Raw genomic sequence first — 14673 nt, forward strand, 5'->3', positions numbered from 1 at the left:
TTTGGTAAAAACTGTTTGCGTTTCTCAGGGAAAGAGGAATATTCGAGAATATAATGATATTCATCACCTAATCCTCCGTTATTGCATAATACACAGTGTCTGTTTTCTCTTTCTATGCCTTGCCATCTAACAATTTCGATAGGTAAAAATGATTTGTAGTTCTGAATCTGCAGAATTTTTTTAGCTTCGGAAATATTAAGAATATTAAGATATTCTTCGAATTCAAATTTGGCATTGAAAATTCCATATAGTTCAATCTCTTTGGCGAGTCACTCACTGTTGATCGCCACTTTTGAACAAATTGATCAATCAATCTCTGTTTGATTGCATATTTTAGCCATTCATTATTCAGAAAAGTTTCTGTTTCTCAAATATTTAGATAACCACATTCGTTTAAGATTTTTCGAACATAAAGAACTAAACTAAGGGTAGTATTACCTTGATTAACCAGACTTCTGGCAAGTTTGTATAATATAGTACATGTATACATGAAATTTTGGATTGTTTACCGACCACAAGTTTTGGCCAATATGATATGAGTCGTACTTTTATGTCAATTTCAATCGGAAGTCCTCTGAATTCATCATATATAATATAATGATATTTATATATTTTCGGATATTTATATACTTTCGGAGTAGACGTTTTTAATTTTAAAAGTATTTTACAAAATTTTAGATCAACTTTTTCTAAAGTATCGGTTTTTCCAAAGCCCCAGATCTCGCAACCATATAATAAAATTGGTTTCACCATTTTATCAAATAAATCTACTTGAAAGTTTATATTTAGTTTATATTTCCTTCCTATTTCAAGTACTTCATACATTGCCTTTTTCGCCTTGTCTGCTAAACTCTTTTTAGTGACATCAGAATTACAAGTTTTCGTAAAAACAACTCCAAGATAATTTAATTCTTTCACTATTTCAATTACACTCTCTTTAAAAGCGAATGTTAGGTCACGAGGGAGACTGCCCATGCCAAATACTAACAGTAGTGTTATCTACATTAACTGTCAGTTTCCAGATATCACAGTAGTTTGAGAAGGCAATCAATTGTTTTTGCAGATTCAGCGCCATTAATACGGTATCATCTGCGTAGAGTAAAACAAACAGCTTCATGTATATACCTAGAAATGTTTCGATTTCTGAAGATACACAGTTTAAACCATTTATATTGTGGGACTTTAAAAAGGTGACAAATTCTCACCCTGTCTCACACCAGTTTCACAGCTAAAAAAGTAGAATGTCATATTTTGGAATGTAATACATGATTTGATATTTGAATACATATTAAATATCACATTATACATTTTCCCATTTATGTGGTTCAGAAGTAGTTTATAAAAAAGCCTGTTTCGCCAAACTTTATCAAAGGCCTTTTCAAAATCTATAAAAGCGCAATTAAGTTTTTTTCGCTTAGATTTTAGGATTTGGAACAAAATATGGATCCCTAGAATTGTAATCGTTTATATAAGCATTTGGAAATTCTAATTCTATAGGAACATTTTGGACAGTCGGTACCAAGTGTTGGCTATCTTCATCAGCAGAATTCAACTGTTTAAAAAAAGTCATAATGTGTATCTATATCGATATTTAGATGATTTTGTATTTTGTTTTTACCAAGAATTTTCCAAAAATGCCTTGGATCGGTTTTAGATGTATTTTGAATATCCTCCGCCAGAGTTTTACGATAATCTCAGTTTCCGCTATATAGATGACGTATTATCTTTGAACAATCTAAATTTTGGGGATTTGATATATCGCATCTACCCAAAAGAACTTGAGATAAAGGATACTACAGACACTGTGAAGTCAGCCTCATATCTTGACCTACACTTAGAAATCGATGGTAAAGGAAAACTATTGACCAAATTTACGACAAACGTGATTACTTTTCATTCAAATTTGTCAACTTTCCTTACATCTTTGGCAACATCTCTTCAGCTCCTGCGTATGGAGTGTTCATATCACAACTCACACCTTATGCCAGAGCTTGCCGAGACTATGCAGACTTTTTGTATCGCGCTAGAATTCTAACAAATAGGCTTCTGATGCAGGGTTATGTTGCTAGAAGATTGAAGTCATCACTACAAACGTTTTATGGTCGTCATCATGAACTCGTGGATTATTACGGTGTATCCATCTGTGCCATAAAAACTGATTTATTCAACGTGTCATAGTTTTCCTTTCCTCTTTCGTCTACCCCGGACTTGACTTTTTATGAGCAACTCGGCGGGTGTTTCTAGAAAAGCAGATGACGCTTACCGGTGCACCTGGTCCATGTTCCCAGTTTTTAGAGAAGTCCGAGTTGCTCATTTGTTACTTAGTATGTATGAGTTTTGTTCTTTGTTGTATATGTCTGTTTTTTATGTCTGGTCTTTGTCGCTGGATTACATTCTTTTGATTACCGCTATAACCTTGGTTCCCTTGATTACTCTCTCTATACTTATCATCAAGAACTTTTTTATAGAGTCTGCTTTGTTTATATTTGAAAAATTTTCATCCGATTTATTTGATTTATAGTTACGTTTAAATTGTCTAAAATTCTGTCTCAGAAATCTGCAATCTTGATCAAGCCATGGTTTTTGATTTTTGATATTATTTCCATTGTTAATTTTATTCCTATCCCTTTTATTTTGGTAAGTTCCAAATGTTTTTGCCGCTAAATTAACAAGGATGCTACCTAAATCTTCCAGGACGGAATTCATCACGTTTTCATCTAAATTTATTTCGATTGACATTTTCGAGTTTTTGTTCCAAATTGCGTACTTTGTCAATATCGATATTTGAATGGAAGTCACAAGTTTTATTGGCTTTCCATGGTTTAACCTTAATTGTTTCATTAGCTATGGTTTTAATGTTTTCATTTGACACCACCTCTACATTAAAAGCAATGTGTAAGGGTGTGTGAACATCTGAGTAGAGCTTACTTGATTTAAGTATGTCAAAATCTTCAAAAAAAAAATTCAACATTTGTGGACTACTTATGGCATGATCTACGACACTTGCATTTCTACATATAAATTTACCACTTTACAAGTTGTTTTCTAGTTCAGGGACTTTACTTTTCATGTTCTCTACTTGTTTTCCATTTTCAAATTCTCTTGATGTCACTGAAGTTAATGACCTTCTAAGTTCACCTATTTGCTCATTTATCTTTTATTCAATTCTTTCCACTCGTTTATCAGTTTATGTAACTATTTTTAATATTTGTTCTAGCATCTTTGAATCATTCTAATTACCAGATTCTACTAGTTTATGACTTTCCGCTATCAATGCAGTTGTCTCGTTCATGAATGAAGACATACTGTTTACATGTATTTTTTGAATGAAGAGTTCATAAGGTCAGGTTTACTACTGTGTGATTGTAAGGTGCAAAGTCCAACTTATCGTAAATTGTTGTGAGCTGTTTTGGATTTAACTTCTAACCACAGGGCACATAATGACAGAAAGTTAAATTGAAGAAAAAAAAAGAACACAAAACGTGCACTTGGTCGACTAAGTTTAAGTATTGACTAAATAAAAGTATTTTTATTCACTTTTGCGAAGTTATGATCCAAAATTCACACTACTTCTATCCTAAATCCAAGAAAGTTTGTGGACAGTAACAATTGAGCTCCATTTTGATATATATCACGTGATATTGAAATTGACAACTACATCACGCTGTCGGTTAGATGTGGACATTTGCAATGTGGATTTCAGGTTTAAATGTCACTGATTAAGGGTCTACAAGAAAAAGAAATTATTAATATATTTTAGATAGTTTGGGATTGGAATTATAAGGATTAAACACTGTTTTCTTTCCAGAATTTATCGATGTGTAAAACCGGACTATTCACTCACAAACCTGATATAAAAGTCGTTCGGACTTCTAATTGTTTTGTGGGTGAACGGTCCGATTTTACACATCATAAATTCTAAAGAAAAAAGCGGTGTTTAATCCTATAAAAGATAATTCTGAGCTTTTGAAATACACGAATCACGTCCAAAAGAAATTTAACCTTTTTCGAAGATTTCTATTATAAACGGACTACATGTGTATGATTTGAATCACTTTAATCATTTAAATTGAAACACAATCAGCATCAGTTGGTTTAAATTGGTCTTGTTAATAATATGCTTTCTATTAATTTACCTTCATCATTACAATTTAATTTTATGGCTTTAATGCTTGAGTGATTATCATCTACTGAAAAGCTATCATTACTAAACATAGTTTGCTACAATTATAAATATTTAGTACACTACAATGTCTTCGCTGGTCATTAACATCTCATCATCAACGTTATTGTCAATTTGAATTCCATTATTTGTTACAAAGAGATTAATCAAACGTTGACCAAGAATTGGTTCAATTTTTAACCACGCTAAAAATGATAGAGTAACCTATATTCATAAATACATTTGTCTTTTATGTGTTTGTTTTGTAGATTAGTTTTCTCTGCTTATGGTACATGTAACATATTGTCTTGATCTTATAGCTGATGATTGTGGAGTGGACAGGGGAACGCAGTTCACATCACCCCCTTCTTTTTATTCAAATTTTCTTCTTTAAGTACGAAAACCTGAAAATCTTGCTCACTTAATCCTTGCATTCCGGCCCCCTATAAATTCAAACCAGGCACTGAACCACTTACATTATTTGACCATTACAAGGATTTTTTTTTTGAAAATAAATGGATTAAATTACCATTTCGTTAGCTAAGTAGTGTTTGAATTATCATTACATTGAATTTTTATATTTATTGTCAGAAAAGGCAAACAAATAAATAAGACGCAGCATGCACACAATCAAAACATATGTACATCTATGGGAAATATATATGGATGATTGGTTGATTGATTGAGGGTTTAATGTCCGAGCAGCAGTATTTCAGCCATATTCAGACGATGAACATGGAATTGATGATAAAATGAACATGAAATGATGATGAAATGAAAAAAAGGGATGGGACACAAGGACGATGGGGTCGACAAATTTTGATTGCCACTGGAAATAGGGAGAGGTGGGTAGGGTCGGGCAATTTAGCCTCCTGTGGCGGAGCGTAAAGGTTCCTACTCCTATCGAATACAACAATAGGCTTATTTAACGTGCGAGGAACGTGAACGTGGCATCTTTCCCAACACGGTGTACCACTATAGTTTGCGGTCAGGGTTTCCGTATTATAGCCTGACAACCCCAGCATGTAACACACCAGGGGAACCCCATTCCACCTCCTGGGGCACACATCCCAGTTGCTCTGTGGGCAGAGCGCCCTAGCCCTCCGGCTATGGTTCTGAGCACTATTTAGTCGCCTTTACGACAAGTTTAGCGCTGCTCAATTGTGGTATAAGTCTATCTCAAGTAGAACTAGACAAGTGTATGAAGCTGGCTTTAAGGTTTGTGTGATTTTTTTGCTATTAATGGGAATTATAGCTGATCTGATCAGAAAGAAAGAATATCGTTTGGCTAGATCCTTCAATCTCAGTTTCCGCTATATAGATGACGTATTACCTTCAAACAATCCTAATTTTGGGGATTTGATACATCGCATCTACCCAAAAGAACTTGAGATAAAGGATAATACAGACGCTGTGAAGTCAGCCTCATATCTTGACCTACACTTAGAAATCGATGGTAAAGGAAAACTATTGACCAAACTTTACGACAAACGTGATGACTTTTCATTCAGAATTGTGTTTTCCTTTTTTTCTGTGGCAACATCCCTTCGGCACCTACGTATGGAGTGTTCATATCACAACTCATACGTTATGCCAGATCTTGCCAAAACTATGCAGACTTTTTGTATCGCGCTAGACTTCTTATAATTAGGCTTCTGGAACAGGGTTATGTTGCTACAAGATTGAAGTCATCACTACAGAAGTTTTACGGTCGTCATCATGAACTCGTGGATCGTTATGGTGTATCCATCTGCACCATGAAAACTGATTTATTCAACGGGTCATAGTTTTCCTTTCCTCGTTTGTCTGCCCCGGACTTGACTTTTTATGAGCAACTCGGCGGGTGTTTCTAGAAAAGCAGAGGACGCTTACCCTACCGGTGCACCTGGTCCATGCTCCCAGTTTTTAGTGGAGTCCGAGTTGCTCTTTACTTTTATTACTTTGCATGTATGATTTTAGTTACTTTATGTTCTTTGTTGTGTATGTCTGTTTTCCATGCCTGGCCTTAGTCCTTGGTTCCCTTGATTACTCTTATAGTACCAGAGTATTCTAATGTCCAAGTTGATGAAGAAACCCTACTACTTTTCGTAGCTTATTGTACTAGTAAACTACTGATAAGTTATATATAGCACTATAAAGTCTTATTAATGTGGCATTAGGTTTGAGTGTTTAGAATTAAATATTGGTTATCCTAATGTTCTTGAACTCAGACGCCTTAAGACAATTATCAATGGTGTCAAACGGACTCAATCTATTACTTCTAAGCCTAAATATCCTATCACTTTTGATATTTTAGAAAACGTTTGTCTATGGCTGCGTCAAGGAAGTAGCTATGAAAATTTATTGCATGATGCCATGTGTACAATAGCATTTTTGGGGTTTTTAAGATGTGATGAGTTTACAGTAGATAGTGCTGAGAATTTTGATCCAGCATTTCATTTATGTGTTTCAGATTTGATAATTATGACTGATTGTGTACATCTTAAACTCAAAATTTCCAAAACAGATCCTTTTAGACAAGGTGTGACAATAAAATTATTCGAAATAGGCAAGGATATATGTCCTCATAAAATATGCTGTATGTATATGAAGAAAAGGCTACAAAATAATCCATCTCTAGACACTCCATTGTTTGTAAATATATATGGAAATGCTATTGCAAGATCTTACTTTTTAAATATGTTTAAACATACCATGGACATTTTAGGCTATGATTCTACATGTTATAATGGTCATTCTTTCCGCATTGGGGCCGCATCAACTGCGGGCAGGGTCTTGTTGAGGACCATCTAATTAAGCTTTTGGGTCGATGGTCCTCAGATACTTATTGTAGATATATCAAAACTTCAGACTCAGTGATCAAAAATGCACAAAAAGCTTTAGCTACTTATAATCCTCATGATTGAGTTTATTTACTGCATCATATATGCACAAATATATAACAACATCTTCAATTTTTAAGTATGAATTAAGTATTCACTGGGTTAATTTTAAGTTAGTATTATTTAAGTTGTTGTACCTATAGTTAATTAGTTTTATCTTGATCACCCTTATACTTAATTTTGGGGCACTCAGATTGCATAATTACAACAATGTATACTATCTGATTTTTAGCCGTTTTAATTAATTCTAGAGTAAGGAATTACCTAATTAATTAATCCCCAAAATTGTTCATGCTTTATTTAATTTTAGTGTAAAATTACATGCTTTAGGGTTCATGCATGTATCTTAGGCATTATCTGGAGGTTATGCTCTTTCTACTATGGTCTTGTACAACACACCTGCTTGTCTTCCGGCTCTTGTAGTTCCAGTTACACCGAGTAGCATTTGGCCACGCTTCCGGCTCTTGTAGCTAACTACACCGAGTTGACAAGTAAGCAATTAGTTAGAGCATAATTTCAAGTTGCATTACTAACAATGCTTTTCCGGCTTTTGTAACTTATGCTGCACCGATACATCTATTCATCGGATCGTGTAGCATGTTCAGCTGTTACACCGAGTTAAGCATTGTTAGTAAGACTTTCAATATTGAGTCTACCACAAAGCCAAAATTGAGTATTAATGTTGTTGAAATGGTATGGTTATTATTTTTGTGTAACGATATTGTTAAACTTTGTATATATGTTTTGTTTTGAGCTAGTAATAGAATAATTAACCTTTAAATTTAGTTGGGTTTTAATTATTTTGAGACGAGGTAGTGAATACATGTATATGATAATAGATTTCCTACAACAGATCACCTTTTCACTTCAAAAGGCATATGCTGATAATACAGATCAGACTATTCATATAAACAATACAACAATAAAAATACTATACGGCGGTGATATTCTTAAAGTCATGGCCTAACTGAAGTAGGGGGCAACAATGCAGTCAAAGCAATTCTCAGAGGGCCCGCAAGTATTTTTGCAGCTAGGCATTCAGTTCATTACGAGTCGTCATATAGAGGGTCAAGGTAATTAGGTCGAGGAATCTGAATGTAGGACAGGGCTATACAATTCACCGGAACAAATGCATTGAAACTAACTAGGATGATACTTCAGTCTAAGTCACAAGTCATACATTGTACATGTAGGTGTCTTGTAGTTATCAGGAGAACTCCCTTTTCATATCATAGATGGCACGTTAATAATTTAAGGTTACATCTAATTCTGATTTTAACGACATGAACTACCGCTTATGTCTAGTTCCTGCTTTTAAACTTGTATCACATTGACTATCTTAGTGTAGGAATTTGAAGTTGTCATGACTTGAAACGTAAAAACTTAATTTAACCATACAGAAGAAAACTTTCTCTCAAAATCATTTTTAAAAAAGTGTAAACGATTCAAACAGTGTGACTCTGGTAGTTAGAACCCACTTCTGCCGGTCATTTTGTGTAGAATGTGGGTAAAAATGAGCGGTTGAATGCCTGGAGTCCCTGTATTTAAGATAGATGTCTTGATCTGTCCTTGTAGGTTCATTTGTTGTTCTAGCTAAGGTAAAAACGGAGTTTGCTTCTGTTATGGAAAATATAATCGAATTTAAATATTAACACAATTAAATTTCTATAAATACGTAGTTACTTTAAAGATTTCAATATGTATTGACTTTTTTCTAACCCTAAGAAAGTTAAAACTTAATAATTTCTACATATTGATTCCATTGAAAACTTCCGGTTGTAAAGTTGTAAAATGGTAAGCATAATTTTAATAACAGTAGATGTTAATCAAATTTAAGACAAATAGAAAAGGAACAATAACATGAAAATAGGTTATTTACTCTCCTTGAACTTGGGATAAACGACACTTATTCCGAAATACCGAGCTTTACTGGCTGTTATTTTAAACGCTTTAATGCGTAGAATAATTTGTACTCGTGTATCTATTTTGGGATCAAACAGTTTTTTTTTGTACAGAGTTATCTCTATCCTGATTACGGAACGTTCCATTTTTGGTGTTTTAAGTATTTTGAAATTTGTACTGCAAATTTTAATAAATATGATATTAAATAAAATCTGATATAATTCGGGGTCAGGCAAGTCTGACTATTGGGTTGGTGAATACTCTCGGGGACCTTTGGTCATCAACACAATGGGAATGTACATGTATGGTTCGTCGATCTTATATCCGTTGTTGTTTTTTTTTTCAGGTAAAGGTTTTCAAAATCAAATTACTCCTGATGTGTTGTGGAGTTTTGTATTCTATGACATACGTAATGCTGAACTTGAAGTACAAAACCAGCTTCAAGATAAGTAAGTTAAACCTTCAACCTAACTCTACTACTTCGAAACGGTCGCGTGCACCGTCAAATAATTCTAAAATTAGAAACCTGCAGACGTTATTAGACATGGACAAAAGCATTCCAGTTTTAGTAACTTTCTTGAAAGACAAACGGTATTTTTATAACTGGTGTTGTCACGTACAGGATATGTTTATAGAGGGAAGGATGATAATTTTTACAACAGAAGATCTTTTTCTAGACAACATTGACAGTTTTGAATACATGAAGCGCATTTCGGTACCATATAGCGTCATTTCCTTGAAAGAAGATCTTGGACATGAATTAAACAGATCTTCTACATTTGAGCTGAAGCATTTAAAACGCATTTTACGTTTCATTTTAGATTTACTACAACGAAATCATACAGTTCTCTTCTTCAAACTTAAAACTATTTGGTTACAAAATCCTCTTAATCTAATTCAAAAGCTTGAGATCGAGGATAGTGTTATTGATCTTTATTCAGCTGGTTTTACCAACCGACGTTCCACCATCGATACCAACTTCTTGTATTTAAAACCTTCCAACAATTTAATCAGACTTTGGAGTAAATTTGTGCAAGAAATTGAAAATCGACTGACGTCAAGAGTAAATAATCCATTTTCCTACCTTGCACAGCTGTTATATAGAAGATATGCTGGAGTTTTATACCAACTGCTTCCTTTAAGGCAAATTCAGGACAGTGCATGGTATAACAGTTTGACGTTGCAAAAGAGGCACGTGCGTGAATTGCATATTATTCGATTTTACGCCAATACTTCTGCGCTTGGTGTAGAATTTAAGAGTTTAAGAAAATATGGGCATTGGTTTATAAGGAAAGATTTTACTTGTGATTATGACAACGTTGTAAATGCAGAAAAGAGTGTTTGGGGTCTTCAAACCTAACAAGTTTACACTATCACCAACAACATATATTAGCGGCCATGTTTTACTCTGTGCTGGTAAATGTTACATGGGGATTAACCCGGTGCTAATCAGATTGACAAGTATACGTTTACGTTTTACAAAAACGAAAATTTGTGATTAATTTACCTGACCGGTTCGAATTGAATATGTGTATGTTTATATAATAAGTTTTTTTCATTGCTTGAGTTCAATTAGATGTCTATGTAAGACGTCCGACTTTCGCTATAATGTGCTGGTGTTTGAATCTTTAAAATGAAAAGACAGTCTTCAATTTGGACATATTAAGCACTAATAACTACAATTAAAGACATTTTTATGTAAATTTTGTTTTATTTTAGCATTTTAAAACTAAATGTCATATGAAAATCTAATTAAAAGCAAGTAAATTTAGACAATTAAGTATGATGTTCAACGAGCCCGTCTTGAAAATTATTTCTTCACAAAACTTTTGTGTGAAAATTAAGTTAAAAGTTGCTCCGTTTCTAAATCCATTTTCTTACTATTTCGTAATTCAAATATTTTAGGAAATCAGGCCCATCAAAAATATATGTACATTTACCAACAGATCAAAATATATCACCCAATGACAAATACCACGCTATTGTATTGTAAAGACAGAGTCATCTCCAATCAACGATGCTTGTTTAAATTCATTATTCCAATTCAAGTTAAATGCAAGCAGCTTGGTCTACTGAAGACAAAAATATGTGCAACATTGGGTCAGGGTAGGTTGGTCTGTCTGGCACAAACGTACATTACGATATACATGGAGATATGGGCAGAATAGTGGCACTTTTGCCAGGCGCCACTCGCGGAAGATGAAGCGCGAGTTACTCTTGTGAAATTTCTTGTATTACGTATTTTTTGTTAATGGAAAGCCCCCTGAGAAAATTCAGGATCCACTCCTGGTTAGAATACATGATCATTTAAGTAGCACTCCAGCTAAGGATCATGCAAAATGTGATTCATGGGTAAAAGCCTACATATTTTTATTTTTGATATTTTGTTTGAAATGTCATAGTAAACAGAAATAAACATGTGGATTTTCTTTTAACCCGTGCTCTTAGGAGATAAAAATTATATAGAATGCACTGTAGATTTAAAAATTAAGGGAGATAACTCTGTAAATGACACTCAAATACAATAGAATCTATTGGATTTTCAATGTCGATTATCTCCTAAGAGCAGGCAGATTTTAATGAATAATTACACATTTCATAGTATAGATCCATAAAACAACTTAATTACAAAAATAAAAATATGTAGCCTTTTCTTGGTTCATTCCACCTATTCCCACTTTTTATAAAATAGGTAATAAAAAGGTAAATTTTCATGTGGGAATAGGTGGAAAATAGTGTAGATAAAGGATTATACTGTATAAACAATGTTTGATTAGGTGTTAATTGATTTTGTAATTAATGACAGGTAAATGATATATTTTGTCAGTGAATTTCCATTTTGTTGCATAAATATAATGAAAAAGGAACAAGTAAATTTTGAATATTCTACTTTTTAATTTAAGGAAATATAAATAAACAGTTATATATATGAATACATAATGTATATTAATGAATCAGTAGTTTTTGATATACATAAGTCATAAGACATAAGAAAGTAACAATATCAGTTTAAACACATTCATTCAACCAGTCTCTACGATATTAAGCACTAGATCATATATATTAAACATACACAATAATTTTGTTTTCACATAACAATTTAACAGTTCATCAATTTAGTCAAGGTGCAGAAGGTATGAAGCTGCATCACCAAACTGGACAGTTGTGGCTTCCTGGTTACGATGTCTGGTTTTGAGTGCTGCTAACCTGTTGTTGATGTCTACATACTTTCTCTTTTGTACTGCTGTTTTCCCACCAGCTGCGCATTGAATCATAGTCAAGTCATGGATGGCTTCCTCATGTTTCAGTTGTTTTATGAGTCTGAATATGTTTGGGTGTGGATGTTGAACATGTTTCTTAAGTTTATTATGCCATCCTTCTAAGTGATTGGTTGTCCTTGGACCTTCTGTTGTGTAGTGGTTCCATAAGTGTCTGTTCTGCTCTACCCAGTAAGTTGTTACATAGTCAGTGAAGGGAACGTAGTTGGCGTTTGTTTCAACATCATCTGTATCAGTAAGGGCATTAAACCATACGTCTTCGACCTCAGCAGTGGGTATGAGTGGTAACACAGCTGCACGACGTACTAATTGATGGATGTTGTTGTCTTCTTTGTAAGGCACTTGTAGACCTGTTTCCTGAGCTTTTCGCCATATGCTCTGAGTATAGTGAAAAAAACATCCCTTTGCGTTGATGCCAGGAAAGATGGAGTATGCTGTGTTGCGTATGGCGACCTCATAATCCAGAAAGATAGTAGTAGGTTGAAGTTGCAGTTGATGTTGTTGACATAAATCTTTGAGTAGAGTAAGAAATCTGGTATATACAAGTTCGCTCTTGGCTGGTAGTAAGCTGTACACTAGCGGATACATTGCGTTGTCAACCATTGCGTGGAATGTGTACAGTTGGTAGAATTGAGAAGGGCATGTATAAAATGTGCCGTCACCATATATAGTTTCTGCAGCTGCTAAGTGTGTTAGATTCTTGTGTGTACTGAATATCAACATGCGTCCAACTGTGTTGTCATCCACTAAAAGGAAAGGGTCTCCTTTTGTGGTCTGTGTCCAAATACCATATATGTTGATGTCATCAGCGGTCTTTGGTAAAACTGGTAAAGTTTTCTTGCGTTTGTTGTACATGGCTGATTTACAAGATGGGAAAGTAAGAATATTTTCCACTAGTTCTTGTGTGTCGTCATTCCAGTCATCAGTTCTGAGTTTTACTAATTCTTCATCATAGATAGTGGGAACTGGAGTGAGCTCATCTATGCAACGTTTTTTCATGCTCTGCAGGACTACACCTACCTTCAACTGCACGTTATCAGACTCATGGTTGTGATTTGCTGATACTTTGGTTGGTATATTGTTTAATGTATTAATTGTAGCAGGACAATTTGCAGTAGAACATTTCCAGTAAGTCCTTTCACCCCTTCTGTTTTTTGCTTGAAACTTAAAGCCATTGTGTACTAGGTTTTGGTTGCCAAGTCTGTTTGTAACGAACTTCACTTGTAGTATTGCATTAGCCATTGTAACTATTTAATGACAAAAACTGGGAATGGACAACAATATATAGCCAAACATTGACTTGGAGTTCATGAAGCTTGGGGTTCTCAGCTGAGTACATGTCTGTCAAATCAGTACATCAGCTTGCAATGAAACATTTAATATTTCTCAGCTTTGCCAGTTCATAATTATTTAATCAATTAGAAAGCTGTAATTTAATTACATCAAAATGTCTAGATTCTGGTCTAGTTTTTTTTCAGTTTCTGATAATATTTATATTTTGTTAAATATCATATCACATATTATAATAAAATCTTAAATTTATGTTCCATTTGTTTAAATCTCATTCTCTTTCATACTTATGTAAAAAAATAAAATATACACAAAAATTGCAAAATAAAGGTAAACACAGGTAAACAGAAGGTGTCATTTATGTAGGGCTTAATTACTATAAAAACAAATCAAAACATCAAAGAAACTTGTATGTGGGAATAGGAGGAATAATGTTTTTTAAAAAGTGGGAATAGGTGGAAGACACCCTTTTTTTGGGTGTATCACATTTTTCAGATTTTGCATGATTCTTACAAAGACAGCTACTTAAATATTCCCGTTTTTGATTTCGCCTTGTTTATTGTTTGATCCTCAATTTTTAATTTGCATGAAAATAACACCTTCGTATAACTGATTTAAAAGTCTATGGATATGCTTTACATGCAAAGAAATATCTTCAGTGGAAGTGAAGACAACTCGTTGTGCAACGTGAACAATAATGATTTTCAATGATCTCTTACCAGTAGTATTTAGTGCCATAGGGAGTACATTGTAAGACCGAAAACTTGACGGAATTCTGTGTATTTATTGAATTCTATACATATTATATCATTATCTCTATTTATTTTTTTTTGTGGTGGGGTCCAAATTCCGATCTTAGGTATGACATAAAGTTAAAAACAAATTTGTCATATAGCATTCGAAGTCGTCTAAGTTATACTTAAAGTCGGTTTATCTTTTATGTATATATAGTCTTTTACTTAGTCTAGATTAAAATAGAATGTGAAATCGAAAGGAAATTACGCATTTCGGTACACTAGTTTTATTCTCAAGCAGTGCGTGTTTTCTTCCTTAAATCCGTGAACACCATCCCGTCCTGTCCCGTCCCCACCACGCCATCCCACCCAAAATAATCAATATTAATTGCTCTTACCAGGCATTGAGAATGTTCTAGTTAGTG

General features: G+C 33.9%; 1 protein-coding gene and 1 pseudogene across 1 annotated transcript; one reads left to right on the forward strand and one right to left on the reverse strand.

Annotated features, from left to right (window-relative positions):
• The first annotated feature begins 3549 nt into the window (after positions 1–3549).
• LOC148617023 (uncharacterized) lies at positions 3550–7068 on the forward strand (annotated as a pseudogene).
• A 4657-nt stretch (positions 7069–11725) lies between these two features.
• Positions 11726–14658, reverse strand: LOC148617024 (uncharacterized). The gene has a single exon (XM_088584290.1). The coding sequence runs from the start codon at positions 13464–13466 to the stop codon at positions 12063–12065; it is 1404 nt and encodes a 467-aa protein (XP_088440416.1). The 5' UTR covers positions 13467–14658; the 3' UTR covers positions 11726–12062.
• Between the last annotated feature and the right edge of the window lie 15 nt (positions 14659–14673).

Source organism: Perna viridis, chromosome 5 (genome assembly GCF_037379345.1).
Source record: "Perna viridis isolate PV_CMFRI_1.1 ecotype Kerala chromosome 5, ASM3737934v1, whole genome shotgun sequence".
Lineage (NCBI taxonomy): Eukaryota > Metazoa > Mollusca > Bivalvia > Mytilida > Mytilidae > Perna > Perna viridis.

What these genes read in the sequence shown, in the direction of transcription:
- LOC148617024 (XM_088584290.1), bottom strand. Translation starts at nt 13,466, where the DNA reads ATGGCTAATGCAATACTACAAGTGAAGTTCGTTACAAACAGACTTGGC.